Source organism: Arctopsyche grandis, chromosome 7, assembly GCF_051622035.1.
Source record: "Arctopsyche grandis isolate Sample6627 chromosome 7, ASM5162203v2, whole genome shotgun sequence".
Lineage (NCBI taxonomy): Eukaryota > Metazoa > Arthropoda > Insecta > Trichoptera > Hydropsychidae > Arctopsyche > Arctopsyche grandis.
In genome coordinates, this window is record NC_135361.1 from 6,325,633 (window position 1) to 6,339,253 (window position 13,621).

Genomic DNA, 13,621 nt, shown 5'->3' on the forward strand with positions numbered 1-13,621 from the left:
AAATAAAAAAAAACTCAAAATAGTATCCATAACTTTATTTAAAAAAAATAATACGACTACTATACAATAAAATCTGTGCAATATATATCTGTTTATATTGTAATATTTATTTATGTATAATATTATGTAATTAAAATTTAATATATTTATTTTAATAGTAAGCGTGTTTCATTTCATACAATATTGTCCGAATCCCAATCGTACTTCCGATGGATTGGCCGCTTGTTCAGCTCCTCCATCAGATTGGGGGGTATTACAAAATCGACTTGTACGTTCTCTTCGATGTGTTTCGAAGAGGCGGCTTTCGGAATGACTGCTACTTTGTGCTGTATTATCCATCTGATCAGAACTCGTCCAGGGGTTACTTTTAGCTGTTCAGCTATACTGTTGACGACGGGATCCTGCAGAACGGCTTTGGTATTGGTGCCACCGAGCGGTGAGAATGCTTGCAGTAGGATACCGTGAGATCTGCACTCTTCCAATAGGTCTGGTTGGTAGATGTGAGGATGCCATTCGACTTGATTCACGGCTGGTTTGACTCCGTCACAGTCGCTCACCAATTCTTTGATATGTCTGATGTTGTAGTTTGAGACTCCGATCGACTTCAGCAGCCCTTTCTTGTGCAGGTTGACCAAAGTGGACCAGGTCTGCCGTCTAACGACGGCATTGTTCGGGTTAGACGGTGCGAGTCCTCCGGCTCCGGGCCAGTGTATCAAATACAAGTCTAAGTATTCGCATTGAAGCTTTCTCAGAGATTCTTTTGCAGCGTTCTCGGTCTTGGCTCCGCCGCCGTGATCGTCTATCCAAAGTTTTGATGTTATGTATATGTCTTTTCTGGTGAGGTTGTGTTTTGGTAGTAGCTTTTTAAACGCTAAACCCAGCTCCGTTTCGTTGTTGTAGAAGGCGGCCGTGTCGAAGGATCTGTATCCGGCTTTCAGAGCTTCGTCGCAAACCCGGGTTATCTCCGATTGTCTGGTTATTAGATACGTGCCGAATCCAAGCAACGGCAGCTCGTTGCCATCGTTCAGTTTGAACAAAGTTGAAGTCATCGTGGAGAGTTGTTAAACTGTTGGTGTGTTAAATTGTAGCCTAGCACTATTTATATACTTTTAACTATCTAAAAAAATGATGGTGTGATGTCGAATGATGTCTTATCAAAACTCGAATGTTATGTTGTTAATTATCGAAACTAAAATGAATTGTATTATCTTTAATAAGGTAATTAGCAGATTTGGAGTCGTGACACGCCTCGACACGGATGTAGATATCAAAAGAACCGTCACTTTCTAAAGCGTTTGACCTCGAATCGAACGGCCTAAGGAAGCTGATCGATATCAATCAAATTTGGATTTTTACAACTCGTATTGTTTGAGGAAAATCTTATCGCTATCGTATGGCATGATTATTTTCAATGCCACATGGTCACTATTTTTGTTATTTCGGCTCCAAGCAGTGACTGACACTTGGGATTTTCCGGGGAAAATTGCGTTATTTGGATTGGAAAAACGATACCAATCGTGAAAATTTTCTTGTATAGTTATCACTAATCAATAAAAAAACAATTTTCAAATTTTATTTGTTTTAATATTTGCATACATCTTTAATTTCGAGTGTAGATGAAACGATAAACAGACAAATTTAATATTAATAGAAGTGGCTTTAGGTGTTCTTTTGTCGTCAAGTGACATTCTGTCCACGGACAGATATAAATAATTTTAGCATCAGTCGTATTTGACGCTTGGTGCTCGTCGTATGTCCGATAAAAACTTATCTGTTTGTTAATATTACTCGCAAGCATCGGTAAAAATTGCACAATACATTCAAAAACACACAATAAACAACATGGGATTCATTTTTAGGTAAACGGACTACTAGTCACAGGACAACCGGTCGCTCTAGATCGGTCACACGTAATCACTCGTCACACTTAAACTGGTCACACCCTAAAATCGGTCACGAGAAAACTGGTTGACCGATTTTAGGGTGTGACGGGTGATCACGTGTGACCGATCTAGAGCGACCGGTTCACATTTGACTAGTAATCACCGAACCACATGTTTATTGGTCTAAAAACTAGTCACGAAAAAACTGGTCACACCCAAAAATTCGACCAATTTTTAAGTTTTGGGTGTGACCAGTTTTTTCGTGACCAATTTTCGGTTGTGACCAGTTTTAGTGTGACGGGTGATCACGTGTGACCGATCCAGAGTGACCGGTTGTCCTGTGACCAGTTCACATTTGACTAGTAATCACCGAACCCTCAAATACATAGATAAAGTCATGGATTGGTCACATCCGATTATTTTATTATTTAATAAAAAAAAGATTAAGATAAAAGATAAAATAAATAAAAGATTAAAATCATTTTCAAGCTTCAATTATACTAGCATTAAATTTCAATTTGAAATAATATGAGAAATCATGACCATTATATCGGAGTTATATTATCGAAGGAAAGTATATCGATTAGCTATCATTTCCATACACACAATCTCAATATTATTATAGTAGAATTATTATAGTAAATTTACCAAACTTGGACATTGGAGATTGAATCAAATGGACGTGGGTTGGCAGTAGGTATTGGTAAACCAGTGGAGTGAGAGGACAAGTGTCAGACAGCTGTTTCGGGTTTACACAACACATGCAGCTGCTCTCATTTTCCACAAAATGCCCAAAAAAAGACCCGACTTGACCAAATTGCTGAAGCAGCACTGGTTCCTACTAGGAATTTTTTTCAGTATACTTTTGGCCGTTTTGAATCCATACATAGGAGCTAAAGGAGGTATGCAACAGCATCTATCATATACATAGTAATCTAAACGTTAAATGACATTAAATGTAATGACACATGTGCAGGTCCATTGAAGCCGGAATACACCGTGAAGTATGGAGCCGTGTCTATAATATTTCTACTCTCCGGCTTGACATTGAATACGGAATCTTTGCATAAAGTTTTCAAGCAGTATAGACTTCATTCGTTTATCCAACTGTTTACTTTTGTACTGATTCCGGTGTTAGTTCAAGGAATTGCCATGTGTCTTTGGTATGCCGGAGTCAACGTTTGGATTTTAAGAGGGTAATCTATTCATTCATATTATATATAGTTCTACTATAACCATCCAATTTACATAATAATACATCGACATCCAATAGATTTATGAATTATTCTTATAAAATGTAATAAATTTTGATAGTAATAAGTAGCAATAACCAAACTCTCCTATTGCCTCTTTCTATAGTTATATATATTTATTTTTTTTATCTTTAATTTATACCAGGAAGCCCTAACAGGTAACCCCAATGCAAATTCTTGGCCAGAAACATTGTAAATTTGATACAAATATTATCAGTATTGTACAAAGTACATATGCACAGAGACATCTATGGTCAAATTTGTAAATTTGCAGCATTTTATACAATTCGAGATTGCTGAAAACTCTAGATTTTGCGAGAAAATGACTAAAGTTGCCAATTTGTTGGAACTATTTCAATGAAAATCAGATAAATTGGCAAATTCTAATGGGAAACGATCGACCTAAAGTCACAAATTCAAGGTCTGGCCAGCAGGAATCAGTGAGATATGAACCCGTGACCAAACAATTTAAAGCATTACATGCTAACCACTGATCTATGAATACTGCTGGTTAGTAAAAATTTGCTTTAAATAGACTAGTGGTTAGCATATAATGCTTTGAACAGAGTGGGTTCAAATCCCACTGGTTTCTGCTGGCCAGACCTTGTATTTGTGACTCCAGGTCGATCGTTTCCTATCAGAGTTAGCCAATTTATCTGATTTTCATTGAAACGGTTCCAACAAATTGACAACCTTACTCAGTTTCTCGCAAAAGCTCGTGTTTTCGGCAATCTCGAATTTCGCCGAATTGAATAAAATGTTGCAAATTTACAAATTTGACCATAAATGTCTCTGTGGATGTTAATTGATATGTACTTTGTACAATACTGATAATATTTGTATCAAATGTACAAGGTTTCTGGCCAAGAAGGTGTATTGGGGTTACCTGTTAGACCTTCTTGGTATAAATTAAAGTTAAAATAAAAAATTAGATGTATGTTACTCTTGTGTGTTGGATTTCTGCATATCAACATCTGGTTTATTTCTATCTAACACGTTTCAGACTCATAACAGTTGGTTGTATGCCACCTCCAGTCTCCTCAGCTGTGATTTTGACCCGTGCTGCTGGTGGGAATGAAGCAGCGGCTCTTTTCAACTCAGTAATAGGGTCTTTATTGGGTGTCATTCTAACTCCCATAATTCTACTGTTTTCAGTAAGTACTCTGTACTTGGTGTGGTGATAAATCGACATGGCAAATCTGATGTGAAGCTTGTCCACAGCTAGGTTCCACTACCGTAGTGCCTTTAACCCAATCCGTACTGCAGCTATCCGCAACGGTACTGCTTCCGCTGGGTATCGGACGCATGTTTGCAAGACTGCATGACCTTTCGAACCCGTCTCCAGTTCGGACCACCTATACGAAGCCTATAATCTTCGGACAGATAGCTCTGTTAGTCGTCATATATACCACATTCTGCGACGCATTTTATGAGCACGATATGGCAGTCACCGCTACCGATGTCTTAATAACTGTGATTTTAGGTGAAAAATCTCATTTGCTAGTGTAATATAATTTTATTTAACCGTTTGCCCGCGGCCGTCTTCTATGGAAGCTTTGGGCGACAAGTCTGTAGCGCGGCTGTCTTCCATAGAATTTCTGAACTTTGCACGGGATTTTGAGGCTTATATACGCCTATTTCAACTTTTTTAAGGTTCTAAATTGATTGAATATATTACTGAGAGTTGAATGCCATTATTCAATTTGCTTAAAATGAATATATACCAGTCAACATTAGTCTTTTGTGGAACCATACTGAAACCTCGTTTATGTGACGTCACGTCTTCATACAATTATGAAGAATGATTATTTGACAATTAATCCAAAACTACGAGATATATTATGTATTTTATTGTTTAAAATAATACTTTATGTGTTAATTAACATATCTGGTTACTTGAGTAAATATTAAAATCTGTATTTAAGGTCGAAAACTCGATTGCCAAATTCGCGAAAAAGGTGCCACGTACAGGGCTTGTTCGCTATATTTATTGCCGCGGGCAAAGGGTTGTATTTTACAGTGTATAATCTCTTTTTTTTATTTTTAAAGTCGTATTACTCCAAGCAATACTTAGTGGTTTGAGCTTTTGGATCGCTATTCATCAGTTCACTCCTCAGGATACCGTAGCTGCTGTATTTTGTTCGACTCATAAGTCTCTCACATTAGGTATAATAGTGTTAAACTAATAATCATGTATGTAATAAGTTGACAGTATAATGTTCTTTCATTTTTTAACAGGTGTGCCCATTCTCCGGATAATGTATCATGGATTATCGCATGCATCGCGGACAGGACTTCCTCTGCTGATTTATCATCCTTGTCAATTACTCCTCGGTTCCCTTATTGCACCATCACTAGCAAAGTGGACTAAAGGAAGACGTCTTCCACTCTAGAAACTCCATACATATCTTAAATATGTCATTGTTTATCCAATATTCGATGTGCGTTTTTGTTAATGCCATGTAAATTCATCATATCATTTAAAATAAATGTATTATTTATTGTATTGTTATAATTTTGTTTTACTTCATTTGTGATGCTTATATTCGATGATGATATTCTCATTGAGAAGGAAGTATGATAGATAATCATTATTTAAAGAAATACTACACTTTTTTATTTTGCTTTGGCAGTAAGAAGATAAATGCACAATTGTATTGTTTTATTGTGCCGACTCATGAAATTCGTATTAAGACGTTTGTTTGTGCTGAATATTCGTTACAAAACTGATCCACTAATAAGTATCAAGTTCTAGTGTTTGTTCTCGGACAATGAAACGTGGTATAAAATAGACATGTAGATATTAATAATGATAGTATTGTTGCTTGAATGGAAAACGGAATTTTTAGAATCGAAGAAACAGTCGGTAGGTAGATGTAGTCGTTTGTCGCAAGCAGCCATGATGATTTTGAATATCAATTTATTAAATTACATATATTAATTGGCGTTGATTGGTCGGTGAGTGCCGATATCTTATTGGCCGGCAAGAGTCGATCAGCAATTGGTAGACTAGATTTGCCCAAATATGCTGACTTACGACAGCAAATTAATGATGTTATCAATGAATAGTGAACTGGAGCACCATCAAGGGTACAAAATATATTCGGTAATGTAACAGGCAGTGGCGTATTTAGTTTTTTTCATATAAAAGGTGGGTTCGGTGATTATTCCACAAGGCGATTCCCTACACGTCACTAAAATCTCGATCACGGAACGTCTGGCACCCAAAAACTCCATTCATCGAGAGTTATTCACACCAACTAGCATACTAACGAGAATTCGAGTTCCAGATATTCCGTATTCGCGATTTTCATGGCAACGATTGTCGTGTGCACTATCACAATGTGCGAAATAATCCGTTTATCAAAAGTTGCTACAATACTTCGGCCTATATATTTGAGCCACACCTGGTACAGGGCTCTTATTTTTTTAACTTTTGTGGCGTCGCCCTTGTAGGAATCTCGTCACCGCAATCGAAACATCTATTGCGATGGAGAATACATTTCTCACGCTCAACCATTGACGTCATCTTGAGTCAAGAAAATTCCACCCCAACAAATCAAGCAGAACGACGCGAAGTCAAAGAACACCTGCAACCATTAAAGTGCACAAATAACAACTACATTGTAACCCATTGAACAAACATCCAGACTCACTGGAACAAAGGATGATAAAAACTAAATCGAGTGGAACGACGCCACATATTCGAGAATATTCCACCCTAACAACGAAACCACATTCCTCGCATAACTTGCACACGTAAACACCACCTGCGGTTCTCAGAATCAATCGCCAGTAAAGTCACGTGGAACCCCAAAAACAATATAAAAGGAGATCCAACCCAGACAACTTCAGTCAACACACAGCAGCAGACCAGTCAACAGGCAGCAGCCACCACGACAGCAGTCGACATCCAGCATCTGACCAGCTACCACTACACTACCCTACAATGGAAGAACGCTTGCAACTCAGCCGGATCCAGAGCAACGACACATTGCAGATCCAGCAGCCATCACGACACCAAGTCAACAGCCAATAGCCGCTTCGAGAAAACTTCCTCAAATATTCTAATACACTTGTACAATATTTAGGCAAACAATAAAACAACTTAAAACAAGCACAACAGTGTTTCGTTAGGCTGGGATACGGTCAACACTTCCTACCCCGCCTACACCCTCTTTACGTCTTCCACACACACGATTAATATTGTAGCGGCTCTAGGAAATGGTCGAGTTTCAGTCACCATTCTGCGAGGAACCAGCTCGGCCATGTGAGTTTGCCGCGATTTTACTTCCTTTCCTCCCGCGTGTTTTCAACAATTCCGTCGTTTTACTTCGTACGCCCATCCATAATATGAATGTGGACGGCGCCAATGACCAATAATTAAATTGGTATTCCTGTTTCCGGCCGTAGATTAATCCCGCCAGGTAAACCCGAGAACGACAGTATCAGACGGCAGCCAGACCCATCTTCAATTTGGTCATCAGCCCCGTTCCAGACTGCGTTGATCACGAGAGTTGTAGATATCGGGAAAAAAACCGGGGGGACGATAAAAAAATTAAAAGTATTAAAAACTGTATTGATTCACATTTTTAATGCTATTGAGAATGTGAATCAATAGCATTAAAGCTATATGCGTCTTCGTCCTTGTCGCTCTGACTTCCTAGATTCTGGGAATTACTTAGGTTGTACTTGACAAATAATAACTGTTGGCTGCCCTGCTGTAGGTAACAAAAGGACAACCATTTTTTAAGTCGTGACAAAAATATTTTAAATCAATATATAATTTTCAAACGGAGTCTGGGTCACTGCATCGAAAGTCGAAAGACTAAAAGAATGTATGCATGGTAAACGGACTATTTCACATATCGTCATAAAAATCGCGAAAAAATTTCGATCTTTCGACATTCGCTCAAGTCACTTTCGATGTAGTAACGGTCACCGAGTAAAGGTCTGTTCATACCTATCCAGCACGTCCCGTATCCTGCAGGTGTCATGCAAGTGCGGATAGTATTCTTTGGTACATTCTATATGGACGCGCATGAATGCGTTAATGCGCATGCGCGAATGGAGTATGAATACGTCCACATAATGTACCAAAGAATACTATCCGCACTTGCAGGGTACCTGCAGGATACGGGTCGTGCTGAATAGGTATGAACAGACCTTAAAAAGCCCAAAACCGGAATACTTGGAAGTACATACGGAATACTTGGAAATACATATGTACATATATTCAAGAAAGGGATCTACGCGACGAGCTAGAATGTTAAATTACAGAAAATACAAATATCGGAAGGCAAAGATCTTAAGTCGAAAGATCAAAAAAAAAGGGTGCATGGTAAACGGTACATACTCACTTAATTTGCGCGAGCAGGATACAAAAGGAACAAGAGGAACAGGCTTTTCCTCCCGTATTCTGCGCGCGCACATTAATACTGGAGGAAAAGCCTGTTCCTCTTGTTCCTGTTGTATCCTGCTCGCGCAAATTAAGTGAGTATGTACCGTTTACCATGCACCCTATTTTTTTGATCTTTCGACTTAAGATCTTTCGATTTTCGATCTTTGCCTTCCGATATTTGTGTTTTCTGTAATTTAACATTCTGTCTCGTCACGGCGACCGGTTCTACTCATAGATGTAGAATAACCTAGATATGCCATTACATACAAATTTCGTTGGAGATCTTGTCGCCACTAACTGAGGGGTGTTTTCCTCCCGTATTAATGTGCGAGCACAGAATACAGGAGGAAAAGCATGTTCCTCTTGTTCCTGTTGTATCCTGTTCGCGCAAATTAAGTGAGTAGGTACGTGAGTTTGTACCATTTACCATGTACCATTTTTTTTTTTTTGATCTTTCGACTTAAGATCTTTCGATTTTCGATCTTTGCCTTCCGATATTTGTGTCTTCTGTAATTTAACATTCTGGCTCGTCACGGAGACCGTCAAGAAAGAGTTTGATCTTGTAGGCGGGGTACTATGTGTGTTGACCGTATCCCGGCCTAACGAAACACTGTTGTGCTAGTTTTATAAAGTTTTATTGTTTGCCTATGGTTGTACAAAGGTATGGTATTTGTGGGCAAAAGTATGTCGTTCAGCGGTCTCTGGATATGGTAGAGTGTCGCTGGCTCGGCATTCAGCTATGTTCAGAAGGTCTCTGGATGCGGCAGTGTGTTGCTGGCTCGTTGTTCGGCTATGTTCGGAAGGTCTCTGGATACGGCAGTGTGTTGCTGGCTCGTCCGGCTGGTTGATCTTCCAAGTCCGCGTAGTGTAGTGGTGGCTGGTCAGGAGCTGTATGTTGACTGGTCTGCTGCTGTGTGTCGACTGGCGTTGTTTGGGTTGTACCTCCTTTTATAGTGTTTCTGGAATCGCCTGACCGATGGTGGTGGTTTGTTGATGCGTAAGAAAGGAATGCACTCTTGTCGAGGCGTAGAATTTTCTGGAACGCTTGATGGAAGTGGTCGTACGAGCATTTAGTTGTTGATGCGTACAAGAGGAATGCACTTTCGTCGAGGCGTAGTATTTTCTGGAATGCTTGATGCTGTTCCGCTCGATGTATTTTGTTGTTGCGGAATATTCTCGAAGGTTTCGATGACGATGACGACGACGAGATTCCTACAATCTAAAATGTGTGTAAAATTTAGATCTAAAATGTGTGTGGATAACGATTCTAGCTATTTTTGCAATTGACTACTTTTAAGCAGTAACGTATGAACACACGGGCAAGGAATGAACGAGCACAAGTAAGAAATTTTTACGAGTGGAACACGCGCCTCATAATTTTAATCGGCGGATCGAAATATTATGGAAATGAATATTTTCATCGGTGGATATATAGTTGAAAAGGCGTTCTAAAATATAACCGAAATATTATAAGGGGGAACGGGACGGAAAAACGTAACGGAGGGATGCGTGGCGGTTGGGGGAGAGCGATCGAGCGTCCCGGAAGGCGCGCGGGTCGTCTATGGTGCAGCGTGAGCGAGCCGGCGTGGGCTTTGGTTTCGTTTCGCTGCCGTCCTTTCGCCGGTCGCCGGTTTCCGCGCCGGGCTCAGCGTCGAGCTCAGCGTCGAGCGCCATTTAATTCGGCCGAGCAACGCTTGGGAGAGAGCGAGCGAGCGAGCGAGCCGGCGAGAGCGCACATCGGCAGAGAGAGAGCGAGACGGACTGCACCACGCCGAGTGGATTGCTTTCGCGCGTGATCTTGAGCTCGCATGAGACGGCGTCCGGCCGGCCGTCGCTCCGAAGAAGAATCCTCGGTGTCAGAGATGGCCGACGAACCTGAAGACTTCAACGACTCTGGCGAGGACTGGACTCCGGACGCAGCGCCCCCCGCGCCCGTCACGGTACGCGCCCCCTCCCCTCTCCCCTACCCCCTACCCCACAAGCCTCCCCCCACGCCCCACTCCCCACTCCCCACACCCCACACCTAACCTCCATCTCCCGCCATGTCCATTTTCACTTTGTAATGTTACAATCGGCACTCCCCCTACCTGCCTTATCTAACTCTAATCGACCTGTCCATATTCTATACCGAAGATAAGATTATATGAGTACATATATATATATGTCTGCAGTATCTATATTTTGGTTTCTTTATAGGGTGGAGGTCGTGGTGGAGGCCGCAAGAGAGCGATCAAACCGGTGATTAACAATACCCAAAAGAAAAAACGGAAGAAGTCCACGTCCGAGGAGAGCGAGCCGGAAGACGAGGAGGTGGAGCCGGAAGAAGGGGACGAAGACGTGGAGGACGAGTCCGACGAGGATAAGAATGGCTCCGACGGGAATAAATCCGACTCTGAGCAGTCTAAAGACGTTCCGAAGCATTACCATGTAACATATTCCATTCCACTGATCAAAGTCAAACTTCCAATTGCATGTACTAATCTGTTTACTTGTGTTGTGTTTTCAGTCTGGGAATTTCGTGCTGTTAAAGAGCGACGTCAAGTGGGACGGTGGTGCCGTCACATCTAAACTGGAAGATTTATTTTTATGGAAAATCGACGGTAAAGCACTGCTTCAGAAGTATGTGCCGATGGCGTCCAACGGAAAGACTCTCCACAAATGTACATGCGTCGTAAGTGAAGCCGTCCCCCCCCCACCTTCCGATTCGGGTCTCGGGATTTTTTTTTATATACTAATGGAGTTTCTTGTTGTGTTTCAGTATTCGGGATGGAACGTGGATCATCGCGAAAACTACTATCCGATCACGGAAATTTTGGATAAGAATCCCAAGACAGACACTAAGGAAATTTGCGTCGCCCTAAACCTAGATGACCTTGTAAAAGTTAAAGACAAACATTAATGGAGCGTCGCTTAGATTGGACGTCGGCAACCTCTTTGACTCCGCATACACTCGAGAGTGCCATCTTACATTTAATAATATAGTTCTCGACGAATTCAAACATTTTGACTACTATCTATCTAACCACCGAAGAAAAAATCTCATCGATCCAGATCTGAATGTATATTTTAAGAATCATTCCTCCACCCCCGTCTAGTGGGTTGTTCAAATGCACTTGAAGGGTGTGCGAGTTTAGGGTTGTTTCATTTAGATGTTAAGAGTAAATACAAAATATTTTCTGTTCCGAAAGAGAATGTCTCGTTTTAAGTAATTTTACCAAACCTAACTTTTTAAATTGGTATGTGTATTATCATTTCTTTAATGCGTATTTTCCAGTATAAGTAATTTGTAAGATTTAGATTTTGTAAGCTTGTTTTTCAAACATTTATGTTCTTAAATAAATAAGTAAATAATTCATATGGTATTTTATTTAATGACTCCCATATAAATAACAAAAATATATTATACATCTTATAAAATAAAAGCAAAGATCATTCGCTGCACTCCTCGGAGCCTTCACTCTCCGAAGATGAAATCATAAGTCTATCGTCGTGGACCGGCTTCGGTTGGTTGAGATACTTCTGTTGTTCTTCTACAACGCTACTACTATCAGTACACTTAGAGTACGATTCCAAAAGTTCACCGTTCAAAGAAAGAAACGAATGTCCCCAAGAAAACTTAGACAAATAGAACTCGGCCTCTTGCTTATGACCTGTAATAAATTTCATTAAGTAACATACAAAAGATGAATCAATAAGTTTCATTCAGTTTAACCTGTTATATACATGGTGGCTGCTATCGCTTCTACGCAGGTGAGCTTGCAGGGTTTTCCATAGTTGACGGGATTGGCAGCTACTAAAAAAGGTAACAGTCTCGGATACGGAGTGCGCATTTTGTGGAAAGGAGTTTCGTCTATTTTAGCCCACGAGCAATCTACAACGGCGATGCCGTTGGTTTCGATTATTTGCCGGTCGTTTGGTGATATGCATTGGGTGCCTACGGGTGTTAGCACTAATCCTGGAAATCTGTTAAATGATTGCAATTTTTAGTAATAATAAAATTGTTGAATTATGAATTTCTTCTGATAGTACCTTTGCCCTAGTTTGAGAGTTTTTATCAAGTTGTGTCTGGAAAGTTTTCTGCCAGAACATTTTTTGGGATCGCAGTGGTTGAGGTCCCACATGGCTACCGGGAATTGCGGTTGCACTATTTGAGGCTCTTCGTCTGAATTGTTTTCGTTGCTACTGTCGCTATTGTTTCCTTCCAATTCTGTGGCCCTTTCGGCGTACTGCATGGTGGACTTGGAGGGGCGTGCGTTCCCCTTTTTGCGATAGCATTTTTCCTTATTTCTTTTCATCCCGAATCGCTTGAAATGTCTATTCGGATAATTATATAAAACTAAATGTATATATTGAGTTTAATCCGTCATCATGGTAAATTTTTGAGGTTATGTATTTTGATTTGACATTCGTATTTTGTTTAAAATGTTGGCCCTAATACTGGCCATACTCTTTATGGCGTTTATTTTTAATAATACAATATTAGGGGTTGGAGTCATCAAGTCGTAGTGTTTTTGGAATTTCTCAATTGTATCTTAATTACTGTTTTACCTATAAGGGCTATCTATATATAAAATTGAATGTCTGTGTGTGTGTGTCTTGAGGTTCGGTGATTACTAGTCAAATGTGAACCGATCACAGGACAACTGGTCGCTCTAGATCGGTCACACGTGATCACCCGTCACACTAAAACTGGTCACGAGAAAACTGGACACACCCTAAAATCGGTCAACCAGTTTTCTCGTGACCGATTTTAGGGTGTGACCATTTTTCTCGTGACCAGTTTTAGGGTGTGGCCAGTTTTCTCATGACCAGTTTTAGTGTTGTAGGAATCTCGTCATCGCAATCGAAACATCTATTGCGACGGAGAATACATTTCTCACGCTCAACCATTGACGTCATCTCGAGTCGATAAACTTCCACCCCAACAAATCAAGCAGAACGACGCGAAGTCGAAAAACACCTGCATCCATTAAAGTGCAGCTGTACAAACAACAACTACCTTCTAACCCATTGAACAAACATCCAGACCCACTGGAACAAAGGGCGATAAAAACTAAATCGAGTGGGACGACGCCACATATTCG

At 40.4% G+C, this 13,621-nt stretch overlaps 4 protein-coding genes across 5 annotated transcripts; 2 read left to right on the forward strand and 2 right to left on the reverse strand.

Annotated features, from left to right (window-relative positions):
• Window positions 1-32: 32 nt before the first annotated feature.
• On the reverse strand, window positions 33-1,105 carry LOC143913978 (glyoxal reductase-like). Its single transcript, XM_077434031.1, has one exon. The coding sequence runs from the start codon at window positions 1,047-1,049 to the stop codon at window positions 174-176; it is 876 nt and encodes a 291-aa protein (XP_077290157.1). The 5' UTR covers window positions 1,050-1,105; the 3' UTR covers window positions 33-173.
• A 618-nt stretch (window positions 1,106-1,723) lies between these two features.
• Window positions 1,724-5,733, forward strand: LOC143914332 (sodium/bile acid cotransporter 7-B-like). Its single transcript, XM_077434521.1, has 7 exons — window positions 1,724-1,859; window positions 2,523-2,785; window positions 2,860-3,079; window positions 4,140-4,290; window positions 4,358-4,619; window positions 5,186-5,302; window positions 5,375-5,733. Exons 2-7 carry the CDS (start codon window positions 2,671-2,673, stop codon window positions 5,527-5,529), a joined length of 1,020 nt encoding a protein of 339 aa, XP_077290647.1. The 5' UTR covers window positions 1,724-1,859; window positions 2,523-2,670; the 3' UTR covers window positions 5,530-5,733.
• Window positions 5,734-9,872: 4,139 nt separating this feature from the next.
• Window positions 9,873-11,891, forward strand: LOC143914008 (uncharacterized). 2 transcript variants are annotated; one of them, XM_077434088.1, is made up of 4 exons: window positions 9,873-10,477; window positions 10,734-10,964; window positions 11,044-11,208; window positions 11,296-11,891. In XM_077434088.1, the coding sequence occupies exons 1-4, from the start codon at window positions 10,346-10,348 to the stop codon at window positions 11,434-11,436; spliced, it is 669 nt and encodes a 222-aa protein (XP_077290214.1). In that variant the 5' UTR covers window positions 9,873-10,345; the 3' UTR covers window positions 11,437-11,891. The 2 variants fall into 2 exon arrangements, with proteins under 2 accessions (XP_077290214.1, XP_077290213.1); XM_077434087.1 differs by having other exon boundaries at window positions 10,306-10,471; window positions 11,296-11,721.
• LOC143914007 (18S rRNA aminocarboxypropyltransferase) lies at window positions 11,714-13,210 on the reverse strand. Its single transcript, XM_077434086.1, has 3 exons — window positions 12,567-13,210; window positions 12,250-12,500; window positions 11,714-12,187 (listed from the first exon to the last, which is right to left on the reverse strand). The coding sequence occupies exons 1-3, from the start codon at window positions 12,830-12,832 to the stop codon at window positions 11,967-11,969; spliced, it is 738 nt and encodes a 245-aa protein (XP_077290212.1). The 5' UTR covers window positions 12,833-13,210; the 3' UTR covers window positions 11,714-11,966.
• Between the last annotated feature and the right edge of the window lie 411 nt (window positions 13,211-13,621).

Coding starts and splice junctions, on each gene's coding strand:
- LOC143913978 (XM_077434031.1), bottom strand. CDS start 1,049: ATGACTTCAACTTTGTTCAAACTGAACGATGGCAACGAGCTGCCGTTG.
- LOC143914332 (XM_077434521.1), top strand. CDS start 2,671: ATGCCCAAAAAAAGACCCGACTTGACCAAATTGCTGAAGCAGCACTGG. Junction 3,080..4,139: donor AACGTTTGGATTTTAAGAGG/GTAATCTATTCA, acceptor AACACGTTTCAG/ACTCATAACAGTTGGTTGTA. Junction 4,620..5,185: donor CTTAATAACTGTGATTTTAG/GTGAAAAATCTC, acceptor TTATTTTTAAAG/TCGTATTACTCCAAGCAATA.
- LOC143914008 (XM_077434088.1), top strand. CDS start 10,346: ATGAGACGGCGTCCGGCCGGCCGTCGCTCCGAAGAAGAATCCTCGGTG. Junction 10,965..11,043: donor ACGTTCCGAAGCATTACCAT/GTAACATATTCC, acceptor TTGTGTTTTCAG/TCTGGGAATTTCGTGCTGTT. Junction 11,209..11,295: donor TCCACAAATGTACATGCGTC/GTAAGTGAAGCC, acceptor GTTGTGTTTCAG/TATTCGGGATGGAACGTGGA.
- LOC143914007 (XM_077434086.1), bottom strand. CDS start 12,832: ATGAAAAGAAATAAGGAAAAATGCTATCGCAAAAAGGGGAACGCACGC. Junction 12,501..12,566: donor ACTCTCAAACTAGGGCAAAG/GTACTATCAGAA, acceptor ATCATTTAACAG/ATTTCCAGGATTAGTGCTAA. Junction 12,188..12,249: donor AGCCACCATGTATATAACAG/GTTAAACTGAAT, acceptor AATTTATTACAG/GTCATAAGCAAGAGGCCGAG.